The following is a 14995-nucleotide window of genomic DNA, read 5'->3' on the forward strand; positions in this document are numbered from 1 at the left end:
TCCACAGGTATGTCATCAGGACCAACTGCCTTTCCACTCTTCATCCTCTTCAATGTCCTCCTCACTTCACTTGCTAATCTTTGCTACTTCCTGCTCCACATCAGTCATCTCTTCTACTCTTCGTTCCCTTTCATTTTCCTCATTCATCAACTCTTCAAAGTACTCCTTCCATCTTCCCATCACACTCCTGGCACCTGTCAATACATTTCCATCCTTATCTTTAATCACCCTAACCTGCTGCACATCCTTCCCATCTCTATCTCTTTGTCTGGCCAAACTGTACAAATCCACATCTCCCTCTTTCGTCCAACCTAGCATACCTCAAAGTCATCATATGCTCTTTGTTTGGCCTTTGCCACCTCTACCTTCACCTTACTCTGCATCTCCCTGTACTCCTGTCTACTCTCTTCAGTCCTCTGTGTCCCACTTCTTCTTAGCTAACCTCTTTCTCTGTATACACTCCTGAACTTCCTCCATTGTCACGATTCGCATTTTTAATTTGGCATGTGTTTTACGTCGGATGCCCTTCCTGACACAACCCTATGCATTTATCCAGACTTGGGACTGGCACAAGAAGACACTGGCTTGTGCCCCCTTGCAGTTGCATTGTCCTTTTTTTTTTTTTCCTCCTCCTAAAATAGATTTAGTCGAAGAAGCTTTATTTTATAGTCACAGTAGGGAGAGACAGGAAAGGCAGGGGAGAGAGAGAGGGGATGACATGCAGCAAGGGGGCCTGGGCTGGATTTGAACCCTGGCCGGTACGGTAATGACTCAGCCTTGATACATAGTACATGCTCTACCAGGTGGGCTGTTTTCTGTAAATTTGAATATAGTGTGGGAATGGCAGACTCTGCCACTGACAATTCAAGAGACATAACTGAGTGTAAATGCATTTAATGGCTATAGAAAATAAAACTATTCTTGAACACTTTTGTCACAAGGATGAGATAATTAACTTGTTTTCAACAGTTTTGAAGTATTTGTAGAAAGAATACGATTGAAAAGCTCAATGCCAGATCAAATGACTCGTAAACATGTAACATTTTTAACCTAACACGATGCCTGAAAAGGGCCTGATCCAGCAGATGTGAGGGGTTGGGAATGACACTTGTTTTATCTCATATAGTGTGTCATAGTGGAAGGCAATCCCGAAAGTCCTTCTCTGGCACCTCCTGCCTGACCACCTTTGCACGTCATGCAGGTCATGAAAAACCTTACAGCTGTTCGTGATCCAACGTGTAATCTGTCTCTCTGCCAAGTCATGGCAGGACTATGTTCACCAAATCGGACATAGTGACCATCCCGAAAGAAATATTTGCTGTGCAGTCTGATCCCGCCATTAGCATGAATTCCTGACAACTCTGGGTCGGGTGTACAATGAATGGTGATTGCAACATAAAACACAATATTGTAATTAAAAAAACAAATCTCCCCTTTCTCTCTCTACCTGTCTCTCACTCTCTTTCTCTCTCACCCCAAGGTCACTTGTCCCATGTAACGGTGAGTGAGGGGGAGCACAGTAACCATAGCAACTGCTCAACGGGCCCAACTCCAGACTGCTCACCCCCCTCCCCCGACACGGCCCTAAAGAACATTGAGAGAGTCATCCGCCCACAGGTGAGTGAGTGTACACACACACACACACACACACACACACACACACACACACACACACACACACTAATGAAGGTGTTGCAGAGGCACCTGATGCATTATTGAACATCACAGTATCCACTTACAAGTAGCTTAAACACCTGCACCCACACACACTGGTAAACATCTCTGTCTGTTTCTCTCTCCCTCTGATTGTTTGTTTCTCTCTGTTTCATTTCATCTACACTCCTCTCTCTGTCTCTGTCAGTCACTCTCATAGTAGACTGGAGTATTGGAGTATTTGAGTAATCTGTTGTGTTCATCGAAACATCATATACTGGTTACAGAAACCCAGATGAGCCCCTAACCTGGGTTTGAGAGCTTGACTGTGCTTGTTGGGTTACTGTGAAAGAAACTGTAATACTGAGGATTTAAACACCTGCAAACACAGACAGACAGCTTCCTGATCAAGGAATATTAGGATAATAGCAGATATTGCTATTCTATGGGTCATGATTTGATTCAAAATATGTTCTCAACTCAAACTTTATTCTAGATTCTCTAAACCTGCTACCAGTTTTGTCCATGCAAGTGTGGTTTTTCTTAATGCAAAGAGTATTTTTATATATGAAATGTATCTGTAGACTGAATTGTACACAATTCTCTGCAGTCTCCTGCAACTGCACCCACAAACCTCCACAATTGCGTAATTGTGGCTTTGAAACATTGTGGTCTGCAGCTGCCCCAGCTTATTAAAGATTGGGTTGTTGGGCTATGTTACCTCCCAAGTCCATCGCTCTCTCTTCCACCTCCTTCAAAAACACACCTATGTATTTTCGAGAAGAGTGAGGAAGCAAGTAGAATAGAATATCACATGTGCTGTACAATGGTGACATGCAGCCATAGTGAAAGGTCTAACAAAGAGACGTTATGTGCAGCTTTTCCCGCTTTCGATGACTTTTTTACAGAAGCCCTGAGAGGCAAGTGAGAGTGCTTGTTGTTTTAATACTCATTTTGGCCACAAGAGGCTGAAGTGCACCACTTCCCCATGTTCTAAGTAGGACTAAAAGCATTCATGTTTTCTTCCAGGTGAGTTTTAATTTCTCCATGCACTCTAAACACAAGGTATTATTTAATATTACTGTCATGTCTTCCTTTTGGCTAGTAATTTAATCAGCGCTTCACCTTGAACTGTTGAGCTCAATGCAGCTGGCTACATGGCTAGCTAGCCACAAGTACCTCAGCAAAGTGTCTCATAATAGGGCTAACGTTAGACTGCTATATGAGATGACACCCTCAACAACAGTCACGTTTTGGGTCTAAACAGTATAATGAGCAGATTTACAGTAGTTCGGAAGTTTAATTTACCTTTGACATGCCTCATTGGTAATATATTGGGATCCCACGTCCACTCCGTTCTTAAATAAGAGTGACCGTCTTTTCATAAGCGGACCAGTCCGCTGCTGGCCCGGACGGACCAGTGACTGGTCCGTCAACTTGCCCTGCATAAACCTGTACTGGCCCCGGGCCATCGGTTATGTCGGAGCCTGGCCCACTTCTAAATCCCCTCTGATACGCATCTTCGTTACAGCATTGCATTGTTTGAGGGAACTATAACTTTAGGTAACTGGACGCAACCGTTACTAATGCTAGTAACGCTCATGGATTAATGCTCATGGATTGAAGCTGTTATTTTTCTAATTTTGACAATCTAACCGGTGACAACACATTAGTTAAGGTTTAAAGGACTATGGCTTCCGGTAGTTGTTGTTTATTTTGTTTAACTATGGGGAATTGTAATTTTATGGGTTATGGTTGTTCGGATGATTAAGCTAAGATAGCTATATGTCAGTGTCCGTTTTTTCCACACTAACTGGCAACTATACCACGTGATACCAACGTCGTTATACTATTGGCTCACAAGCCTTGTTAGAAGCAGGAACCAAACTTCAGACACCTCACACAGAAATAAACAAAACATTTATTTTGAACCCGTCAAAAATCTTTAAATTATTAATTCACACTCATCATTTTTTTTATTTTTTTTTTTTTTTTTTTTTTTAGGAAAAGTGATTTTATTCCACACCTTTCTAAAAGCTCTATGGATGTTTTTTTTTTTTTTTAAATATTCATCAACATAAAAATGTTCAATCAGTCAATATAACCGTTAACTCTTAGCTGGCATTTGTATTTTGCATTTCAGTGGAAATAGGTGTAGCGTATTTAGTGAGGAGTAACTATAATGTTATTAGTGCCAAAGAATTGAATTTATGATAATGATATTGTGAATTGATTCAGAATCATAGAAGCTAAGAATAATGGTTCTGATGATAAATATTTTTTTTCCTCCCACCGCAATCTAAACAGGTGCATTTGTAACTCAAGTCACATAGTAGTTGGTCATCATCTAAACCATTGAATCAGTTGTTTAATCGTTAAAGTGAAGGTCTGACATTAATAACGTGGAGGATATAGTATCTAAGGTGATCCATATTGAGAAGCCAAATCCAGCAGACTGTTAAAATTCAGTGTTCAGGCAGTCTGAAGCTCAGGTGGGTTCATCATCTACTGCTGAAATGATGATACAGAAATGACTCATGCATATTTGTGTACAATCTAATAAAAATGCGGCACTAGGATTATTTCAGGGAAGGGGCCTCCTGGGCAACCAGTGTAGTGTTACAGAAATATGCAATAAATACGTGTCAGTGTCATAGGTGAACAACACTGCCTTAATTCTAAAGCCTGTTGTCTACATCTAAATGCTCAGACTTGTACAACAAAAACAGAATAGATTAATAATGTGTCACTGATCATGAATAACTTTAAATCAACATTCAGAAATTCAAATGCAACAACAGATCAGCCTCATTAGTGACTTGAGATTAATTTAGTCCTCTCACTTCTGTCACTGGGAAGATAGTATCAGACACACGAGCTCAGCGCCAACATTTAGCACCTTGATAATTAACGGCAGTTGTTTTCTCAGTCTGCGGATGGCGTGTGACATAACACTGAAAAAAATATCCTTCTCAATGGCTTGTTTAGTCTAGTGATGAATCATAAAATATTAGTTTACTGAAGCATAACAAAGTCTCAGTCTTGAAAAGTCTGGTGAGATAATTATCTTGTAAATCAACTTTTTTACTGAATTCTTCTTATCATTGTATAAAGACACTTGTTTCCTTTTTTAACGTTGATTAAGAAAAAAATCTCCTCACAACTTCACCTGCCTATAACTCTCTGAATGTCATTTACTCACCTCAACCTGTTCTCTTCCTCCCTTGTTTCTTTACCTCTCACCCCACCCCACCCCCCACCCCCCTGCTAAATAATGTGTGTAGGGAAGGGATTACATGTGGTGCCCAGCGGGCCTCCACTCGGCATGACGCGCACATAATCAAGGAGCACCAGAGTTCAGTTTTATAGCGCCTAATTAATTCTCTAGAATTCATTTAATTTCACTTTAGTGCTCCCGCTGGCTATTTCATCAGTACACAGTATATGCCGAACAGTCAAGCTAACATGCACTCAAACACACACATGACTGTTGCAGCATGTATAGAAGAGTGTGGTATAGTGCCATACTCCCTCCTGTTTTCAGTATTAGAATATTAATTTGTGCTTTCAAGCTTACAGAGGGGGTTTTCAGCAAAAGTAGGGATTAAATCTCACTGTTTGTAAACACGGTGATGCTATGTAAGGATGATTTGATCTGATGGTTTACTGCCATCTCACAAACAGTATAATTCTATATTAAATCTTCCCTAGCAATAAAAAAATCTCAGATATGTTGCTTTGGACAAAATGGAATAATAAATGTGATGGGGATCTCTTTAGGGACCTTGACATTAAAATTTCCAAGAACTACTGTAACAGGTACACTTCATAAATTGTTGATTTTAAATAAAATTGTATTATTTCTGTTCATTATTATGGCTTTATCCTCTACTACTGCATATTACAAAGGTAACTTAATGTAGCTCTCAGTGTCTCTAGTTTCTATTTTTTTTACTCTACTGCTCATTTTATGTGTGTCTCTCTGAGAAAATTGAGCATTCCTGTTTATTAAAAGAATAGTTCCTGCTGTTTCTGGTCTTTTTGCTAAGCTAACCAGGTCTGGTTGTAGCTTCACATTTACCAGACAGACATGAGAGTGGTATCAATCTTTTCATCTAACTCTTAGCAAGAAAGCAAATAAGTGTATTTCACAAAATGTTGAACATTCCTTTAAATGTTTTGTCACATAGTAAAATTTTCTTTTGAAAATTACAGGATTTTCTAAAACATAAAAATAACCACTTGGCTCAATGGGATGAAAACAAGTTAAGGATTTCTGTGATTTTGAAAACTTGACCAAATATCATAACATACTGATATTCAGTTTGATAATGTAGATAGATATTGTGACATACATTTTTCCCATATTGACCCTTATTCTCAGTAGCCAACACTAGATCTGGAAACTAGCAGAAGTGAGCTTATAGATGCAGGTGTAGGAAGTTCCCTAGAACTAAGTTTTATATTTCTTAATAAAGTAATTTGACAGTTTAATTTTACTCTTATATCTATTGCAAATCAGGAATATCTTCTTGAATTGAGTACCCAATGAAATTAGACTTAAGTAGACTTATATACCACAATGGTATGTTTCGCTTTGAATTTAAGCAAAATAACATTTGCAGACTGGTGTGAGACAGACTGGTGTGAGACACCACATTTTTTTACAGTGTGTAACCCCCCCATATTGAGACAAAGCTCCTAAAGGCTGGCAGGAATTATTTAGCTTGTGTGCTGCTAACGCTGCTTCAGCGTTAGCACCCCCCCCCATCACTTTGTAAAAGCATGAAGAGATCACAGGCTATGATGACTGAAATGCATGGGCTTAATGTTTGTGTTGTTTTTACTTCTTCATCCTTCCTGCTTGTCCAAACTGTCAGCTGGACATGTTGGATCTCCACAAGCTCTTGATCACACTCATGGGCAGATGGGATGTGAACAGAGAGAATGAGGGAATAATCAAGTGGATGGAAAGAAGCAGAGAGAGGGAAAGCAAGAAGGACAGAGATGCACACTGCATCCTGGGGTTATCAGTTTCATAACCACTGGTTTGGTGTCCTACTTTGCTGCTTTTGCATGTGTGTGTGTGCAATCTCATCAGTAAAGTTTAATAAACATTACTTGCCTTTGAGAAATTCCAGTCAACACATGATAGAACTCGTGTTTGCGCTCACAAAGGCTAAAACTGGTATCTCAGACAATCACATGGTCACAATACGAAATTGTGCGCGCACACACACTCACACACACACACACACACACACACACACATTAATGCACTGCCTCTCTTGTACTTGCATTTTAGACCTCAAAGTCTAGACATTTTACCCTCAGACAGTCGACTCTTGTCCTAAATGCTGTTTGAGGTTTAAGGCTGCATTCAGGTCAACATTAGCATTGTGTCAAAAAAGAAGCAGCCTCTTCATTCATTTCACTAAAGCTATTGCATTGGCATAGCTCCATTTTGTGCCTCTCATGTATTAACATTACATTTGAGTTACAGAGCTAAGCATCCAGTTTTCTGAAAGATAAATCCTTGGTGATTTGAAAAACCCAGGACCTAGTTTAACAGTATTTGAAAGTGTTTCCACAATCCTCAGACTCTTCAAACCATTTGGATTAAAAACATATTTGTCCACTGCACAATAAAAAAAGATTTTTCTTCAGGTTTAATCCGAACAGAGTGTAGCTGGAAATGAGATATGTCCTTTGTATGATGCGAACCAAAACAAAAAAGTTTTCTCTACATTCATGAAGGTTATAATGTTCAGTGTTTCTAGAAACTGTTTTATAGAGGTTGTTGATTCAAGTTTATGGTCATTTGGAGGATGTTGTTTGTGGTGCTGTTGAACTGTATTGTGTTTTACCCAGAGGTGTTCCTAATTAAAAAGTAATTTAGTGTGCCCCCATTGACATAAATGTGATGGACAAAATATTAGAAATGCCTCTCAGTATAATACAATACAATTCAACAGCAGCTCAAACTACAATCTCCAAAATTACCATAAAGTTCAATCAACCCCTCTTCATAACGGTTTCAACAAAAATTAACATTATAACCTCTGTGAAGGTAGAATTTATTGCAGGAGTCTCTGTCACACACACACAAATGTAGATACAGTATAGTATGCATTGCACACATTCAGATCTACTGTCACACATGAGCACATTGTACATATGTATGAACACGTACAAGAAATCACACAGTGACAGTCTGAAAGAGCCGATAGCTTTCCTGACCACAGACACACAGTCAGACACATACTCAGAGTGGAGTGCAGATTAGGTAGGCTAACTGGTTTCTGATGTTTTACGGAGGCGTGGAGATAATGGATGGTTGAAAGGGTGCAGAGACGCACACAAAATACTCAATGGTAAATGTACAGAATACTACACAGCTGTCACATAAGAAGCAGGCTAGTAACTTGTTTGTTTGTTCAAAGTCCCTTTGGAGGATCTGCTTCAGGATACTGAATGACTTATACTCTCAACGCCCCCAAATTACTGCAATCAAGGTGCTCTTGAGCAAGACAAGTCCTTACCGCAGCATCCCGTGTTTGAATCCAGCCCGCAGCCCTTTGCTGCATGCCATCCCCTCTCTCTCCCACATTTCCTGTCTCTCTTCAGTTGCTCCTATCAAATAAAGACAAAAAGCCCAAAAAATATTATTTTTAAAAGAAAAAGCATTATCCTCAATCACTTGCCTCAATGAAAAAAGGGTATCGATTTTAGTGTGTTTCTTGAAGTAGAGATGGTTTGTTTTGACCAACACAGATCTATTGAACTTAAAGGTGATATGTGTAATTTTAACATCAGTGTAGAGTAATTTTGAGATGACAGCATAATTATAGTAAACAAACAAGACAGTCATGAAAAAGACTGCCAGGCTCTACCAACCCAAAGATTTACTTTTAAAATACACTGGGCCAGATCTCATTGGAAATTGTTAAAGGTTCAAAACAGTAAAAGGATGCCATTGTCTTCATATGATTGGAGTTGGTGAGACGAGTGTAAATCCAACAAAAGATCCTTCCAGCATTTTTATCTTCTTCATTGAAGCATGGAAAATTTGATCATAAAATGCTCCATATTGTTGTCATTAACATTAAATCAAATGACTCATGTAACACTAATTTAAAATAATTGCTTGTACTATCAGTTCCACTGCGAATCAACACCTTGTCTGCTGATAGCTTAATTGGCTATCTGCTAGTCTCAAAATGGCTAGGAAACAAGTAAACAAATGGCTGGCTAAACATACCCATTTGTCAGCATTTCATTTGAGGAACTTGCATATTAATCCTGCTTTTTTACTGGAACAATAGTGGAACTTGTGGCGCTATCAGACATTTTCTTCACAAGCAAATCTCCAGATTTGTTAATACAACATGCTTCCACAGACAGATCACTAATCACTTTGGCATTTAGAGCTCATTAATCTGTTCACACTCATCAATCAGTTTGCTGCTGAGGCTGTGTTTGTTCTGAATACACTTGATGATCCCTCTCTGACAGTGTTGTGGCAGTCAGTTAATCTTCCAGCAAATTTGCTAGAATATGTATGTAATTACAGTATAACTGTACAATTCTATGAATATGACTCTGCATTAGTGCCAGCTCTTTATCGAGCCAATACTGTAGGCTGTGCAAAGACCACACATGTACAAATACACATGCACACACAATCAATAAACAATCACAGTGATGGCAGCTGTTTAGCGCCAGAGAGGGGTGGCAAGAAAGGAGGGTGAAAATAGAGAGAGAGAAGAACCATAAGTCGAAGGAAAAAAAGATCAATTTACTTTCACGTACCTTGGTCAGCTCATTCCTCTTATCAAAGCTGGCGGCTTACTGCACTCCACCTGAACGTTTCAAAGTTGCTTGGACAACTAGGAGACCTTTAAGTGCGTGTGTATGTGTGTGGTAGTTAAAGACGTTTGCTTTCCCAGCCAGCAAGATGCCTGTGGCCCCAGAGGAGAGGCATAGGTCATACACTGCTAATTGAACTAACTCCAGCTAATGCTAAAAGCTCTAAAGTCGGGGGTTACACATCTGAGCTATTTCCTAGTATTTCCTAGTATATCCCACCTGTACTCAAGGGATTTGTATATAGCATTTTGATGACTTCAATAAATCATGCAGGTCACCTCATTAGTTTTGAGCCAAGACGACAGCTAGCTTTTACTCTGCACTGCATTTTTAATTGTGTGCCCCTATAAATTTGGCGGGAAAACTGCTTTAATACTTTATAACAGATAGAAGGTGAATTACTTCTACTTCAAACTGAGCTACAGTGAACCTTCCTGAGTTTCTCACAATTTTAGATGATGGACAAAAGGAAAGACAGTTTCATCAGACTGATGGTAGAGCTAAATAAACCTAAGTGGAGTGATACGCTACAATCTGACAGCTCCCCAAAGAAAATGCCAAATGAGCCTGATGATTAGCTTTGTAAGGTTAAGAAAAGTAGTTTTAAATGAGAAAACTACCTGACCTGTCCTCAATAGATATTTATTCAGTATTCAGTATTCAGATTCAGTATTCCAAAAGTAAACCCACAGTTACAACACACATGAATAACAACCAGACTGCAATTTAAACAACTGAAGTGAAAGCGCAATATTCCTTGGGAAAAAGTTAACCCTGTTTTTTTTTAAAGAAATCAGGCTGTGCTGAGGCAATAAAACTGGCATAATATATTACCCATGAGTGCTTCCACTACCACATTGATCATGACCTGAGCTGAGTGTTTATATTGTAAGAATATTATATGTACTTACTTTTGTATTTCCAACAGTTAACAAAAGAGGCTTTTCTTTCAGTCAACAACAGCTTTCCTGATTAAAGTAGAGGGATAAGAGAGCACCACAGTAACTGCACAGTACTTCAGTTGACAGCGTATGTGTGTCTGGAAAGGCACACGTACTGCTGCATGAACCGTGTTTGAGCCTTTAGAGGGGGCACTATACTGTAAATGTTAATGTCACTGAAATTGTCTCTGTGTGTCACCTGAGTAAAATTTTCAAAAAATGCTTCTTGAGGGGAATAATAAAGAAGTTTGATCATCAGAAGAAAAAGATGTAAGAAATGAGACAAAGCCAAAATGTCTCAGAAAAAAGTGGGAATGCAGAATTGAGAACTGAATAGTAGAGTAATAGTTTTAAGACTTGCAGTTAAAAGTTTGTTTTGGATGTGGTGTCAAAAAAGGGTTTGAATGTTTACTTCTTTTATTTTCTATTCTCTTGTTCTTTTTCCTCGCTGTAAGTTGATGTGTCGTCTACTCTGCTCTTCTGAGCTTTTTGCCTTCTGAGTTTGTGTGTTTACATCTTTCTGTGAATGTGTGAGGCCACTGAAATAAAGATGGAGAAAAAAAGGGGAGAATGGAAAAGAAATAAAAACACTGGCTACAAAAGACACGTGCATTGTTCCATATGTAGCATCATTAACTCTGGGCTACTGTTAACAGAAGAGAATTTGTGCCAACAACTGAAAATATCAGTTAAAACCATTGTGATAATTACCTGTCAGTCCCCTGCTCATGTTAATTGCCAGATTAGTTAGCCAGTAAAGAGATTTAATGGAAATGTCAACACTTTGGAATAAATTACCCACCACTCTTTGGTGCACTTGACATACATTGTGTTTTAGCATTGCTCCTACAGAATCAGCTTTATAGCTTTACAGTTTTTACAGTACTTCTGTTCAAGTTTCATTCATTTATTCAACAGTGGACACCCATGAACTGTACAGTATCTGATCATTTAATCATGATAATTTTATGATAATTGATTATCATAAAATCATAATTAATTGATTAATTCCTCAGTGTCACACAGAAATGAGTTCTTTTCAATGCGTGCAAGTAAATTTAAACTGCAAAGCACACCTCGTCTTAGGTGAGGAATTACATTTTTTAGCTAATGGGTGTGTTGTCATTTATTAGCGCCCAAGCAGGAACACACACATTAGTGAAGTATTAAACAGCATGTTTTTCCCCAAGGATGCTGTTCCAGGCGGTGAAAATGTATTTTGCTGTAGTTTAATCAGGCATGGAGGACTGGCGTGTGTGTGTGTATGTGTGTGTGTGTGTGCTCATTTATCCCCTTCCAGTCGGCCATGACATGTTCATTAGCCTGCTGCCCGTTTGCATTGTTAACGCTAAGCCTCAGCCAGAGCTACAGTATGTGTGTGTTTTGTTGTATGTGTCAGTGTGTGTGCATGTGCGAGCTCTTAATATTAAACATTAGATGGCTCGCAAAAGAAGACACACACACACACACACACACACAAGCACAGCCTCAACCTCCCACTTTGAAATACCACAGAGTCATATTACAGCAGTTCCATCATTCTGGGTTGATTGCTGTTTCATCTCATTTATTTTGGGTCCTTTTTTGTTAGTTGTTAAGCCTGCGGCAAAGTATACACTACAGGTTCTGTTTTCATGCGGGCGCATTGCGTGAGTGGTTTAGTATTAGTATGTTTGACTGACTTTTTGTCTTTTACTTTGATGACCTACAGTAAAAAACTGTTTTTTATTACGAAGAGGTCATAAAAAATATAGAAGTATACGTTTTTGAGAGAAAGCTTGTGTAATGTCCCTTCCCTTTCCCAGTCAGGATGATTCCCTGTTGGCCTCATACATCATCGTCGTATTCCCTATTGGCTTTCTAGGCCGTTGTGATCTTTTTTTTGGTTTGGTTGATGCATTGGTCCTTTAAACATCCCTGTTCTCTGCGGGATGCTGCTGCTCTGGTGTTATTCCCCACTGACCAACTCTCCACTGAAAGGGAAAAAAAAGTTTATCTTACTGCTGTGCCGGATTCTGGTCATTCTGGCACCTGGTTAGCTTACCTTAGCATTAAGACTGGAAACAGCTAGCCTGGCTCTGTCCAAAGGTCTACCAGAACCGGAGTGTAAAAACAATACGTTCTGGTTTTATGTGCCCGACTATTTCTTGGCTGGAAGCAGTGACTGCCCCAGGCTAGCTGTTTCTACCTGTTTTGTGTCTTTGTGCTAAGCTAAGTTAGCTGTCTGCTGGCGGTAGCTTCATATTTATCGTACAGATATGAGAGTGGTATTGATCTTCTCATCTCTCAGCAAGAAAGCGATAAGGGCATTTTCCAAAATGTCAAACTATTCCTTTAATGCCTTTCTCTTTTTAATGATAAGTTACTTCCACAGCATTCTGTTTTCACATTACATTACATTTATGGGAGGTTGTGCACAGTGCTTTAACAAAATAGACTTATTACTAGTAGCTTTCATCATTCATTCATTCCTTCCTTGTATTGCTAAACTCTTTCTCCTTCCTTACTTTCCTCCTTCCATCCTAAATTCTGCTTCCCTTCAGTCTTTCTTCCATTTCTTTCTTATTATGACCATGTATTTTGTCCTTTTTACCCTACTTTACCTGTCCTTCCTTCTTTCATTCATTCCTTTCTTCATAGCTTCATTCCTCCTTGCCAAACCTCCTTCATCTCCTACTTAAATGCTTACCTCTAACCATCATTTCTTTCTTCTGTTCTTTGTTCCTTCCCTTTTCGTTTTCAGTCCTTCTGTTTTCACTCATTGACAGGGAGAAATGTTTTCAATTCTTTTATTTTTCATGCCCTTCTTGTGTTCAACCTATTTCCCTGCTCTTGTTTTGCTTTTGTTTTTCACCTCAGTTTAGTTCAGTCGATCTGAAGACTCTTCAAAGCCCAATTTGAGTGCACCATGCATGGAAAAGAGCCTTCTCTCCTCCTCTGCTTTCATTTTCTTTGATATCCTTTGGCCCCTCTCTTTCTCTCTTAAGGTTCAGTCTTTGTGCCTCGAGTCACACACAAGACAGTGAAGGTTGTCCTGTCATGTGTCTGTCTCGCAACATTTCAGGATGTTATTTTGCCTTTATGGTTCGCTGTATTGATTCACTTTGCCTACATTCTCTGACTTGCACACACACACACACACACACACACACACACACACACACAAAAGCAGGGTTTTGACTGCCTGAGCTGATTGTGAAGCATAGCAGCAGGTTGTTGAGAACTGCAAATGCCTCATTATGTAAGATGTGTTTACCAGATGCCAGTCTACAGTTTCAGTTGTTCTCTGCCTCGCTTTTCTCTCTCTCTCTCTCTCTCTCTCTCTCTCTCTCTCTCTCTCTCTGTACGTCCATATATCTCTTTTACCTCTGTCCATCTTTCTTTCTTTTCTTGCATTCCAATTTTATATTATATAAAACATGTTGACATCTATATATCTTATTACATCACACACATGTTCAGTTGTCAGAATGAATAAGTCTAAATTTTTGAGTCATGTGCAGAGAGTTTTTGTCATTAAGAGGAAAGTGCAATGACTTACAACCATTCCCTATAGACTTATACAGGGATCAGATTGCACAGTATGTTGGCATTTTGAGATGATCACTGGTCATGAAGTCATAATTTCTTGCGGTGACTTGGCTGAGGAAATGGCAGACTACATGTTGCACCATGTTGTCGCTTGCTCAACATATATTGGTTATCAGCAAGATGCCAAGGACCCACCTCACTGTTCCACCTGACAGCAACAACAACATCATCGTCTTTTGCATCAGGATGCCAGAGATGTACAGCCAGCTTTTGAGAGGGCGGATTTGAGCCTCGCTACATTTCTCCAGTAGCCCCCTTTTTATTTTTTATTTTTTGATGTTGCAGTAAGCAACACACTACATGGGGTAAAACAGGCACTTCTTGCACCCAACACTCATTTTAGTTCCTGATATCCCATGTCTGATCGGGTTGGGTCATTATATATTGTGTAGTTGGATGCCGGCATCAAACTACACAATATATAATGACCCTAACTTTAGCCTTAACTACCACATGCTAAACCCCAACCACATTTTAACCAAAAACTTAATGGTTTACCTTGTGGGGAAAAGTGTTTTGTCCCCAAATGTGATGTGAGTCCCGATAATGTGACCATAATGTGTCGCCACAGTATGACTGAAACTAGCACACACACACACTCTTGCCATCTTTCTCCTATTTAAGGAGGCAGCATCATGACAAACGTTAAAGTTGCAGAACTACTTACATTTATGCTGCTATTACAATAAAAAACCTGATTTGTAAAACAAAGGAAATTGATCATTATAAGACAAGAATGACATGGAAGAATTAAGTATAATAAGAATAATGAGCAGTTATCATAATGAAACAAAATCAGCGATATTGAAATGCCACCAAGCACTTAGAAGGTAGAAAGATGGCACCATCTTTCTCATAGGAAGGGTTTAATTGGCAGAAATCGTTACTGTTTATTTGGTCTCAAATGGTTTCAGATTGGAAGGCAAAACTCAGTGACTATA

At 39.2% G+C, this 14995-nt stretch overlaps 1 protein-coding gene across 10 annotated transcripts in view; it reads left to right on the top strand.

Annotated features, from left to right (window-relative positions):
• anks1b (ankyrin repeat and sterile alpha motif domain containing 1B) overlaps positions 1-14995 on the top strand; it is a 235707-nt gene that overhangs the window by 137722 nt on the left and 82990 nt on the right. For all 10 annotated transcript variants that reach the window (XM_044185785.1, XM_044185784.1, XM_044185790.1 and 7 more), the window contains one exon: positions 1481-1617. In XM_044185785.1, coding sequence (XP_044041720.1) covers positions 1481-1617 — 137 coding nt within the window. The remainder of the gene's footprint in view (positions 1-1480; positions 1618-14995) is intronic.

The sequence above is a fragment of the Siniperca chuatsi genome, linkage group LG23, assembly GCF_020085105.1.
Source record: "Siniperca chuatsi isolate FFG_IHB_CAS linkage group LG23, ASM2008510v1, whole genome shotgun sequence".
NCBI classification, from domain to species: Eukaryota; Metazoa; Chordata; class Actinopteri; order Centrarchiformes; family Sinipercidae; genus Siniperca; species Siniperca chuatsi.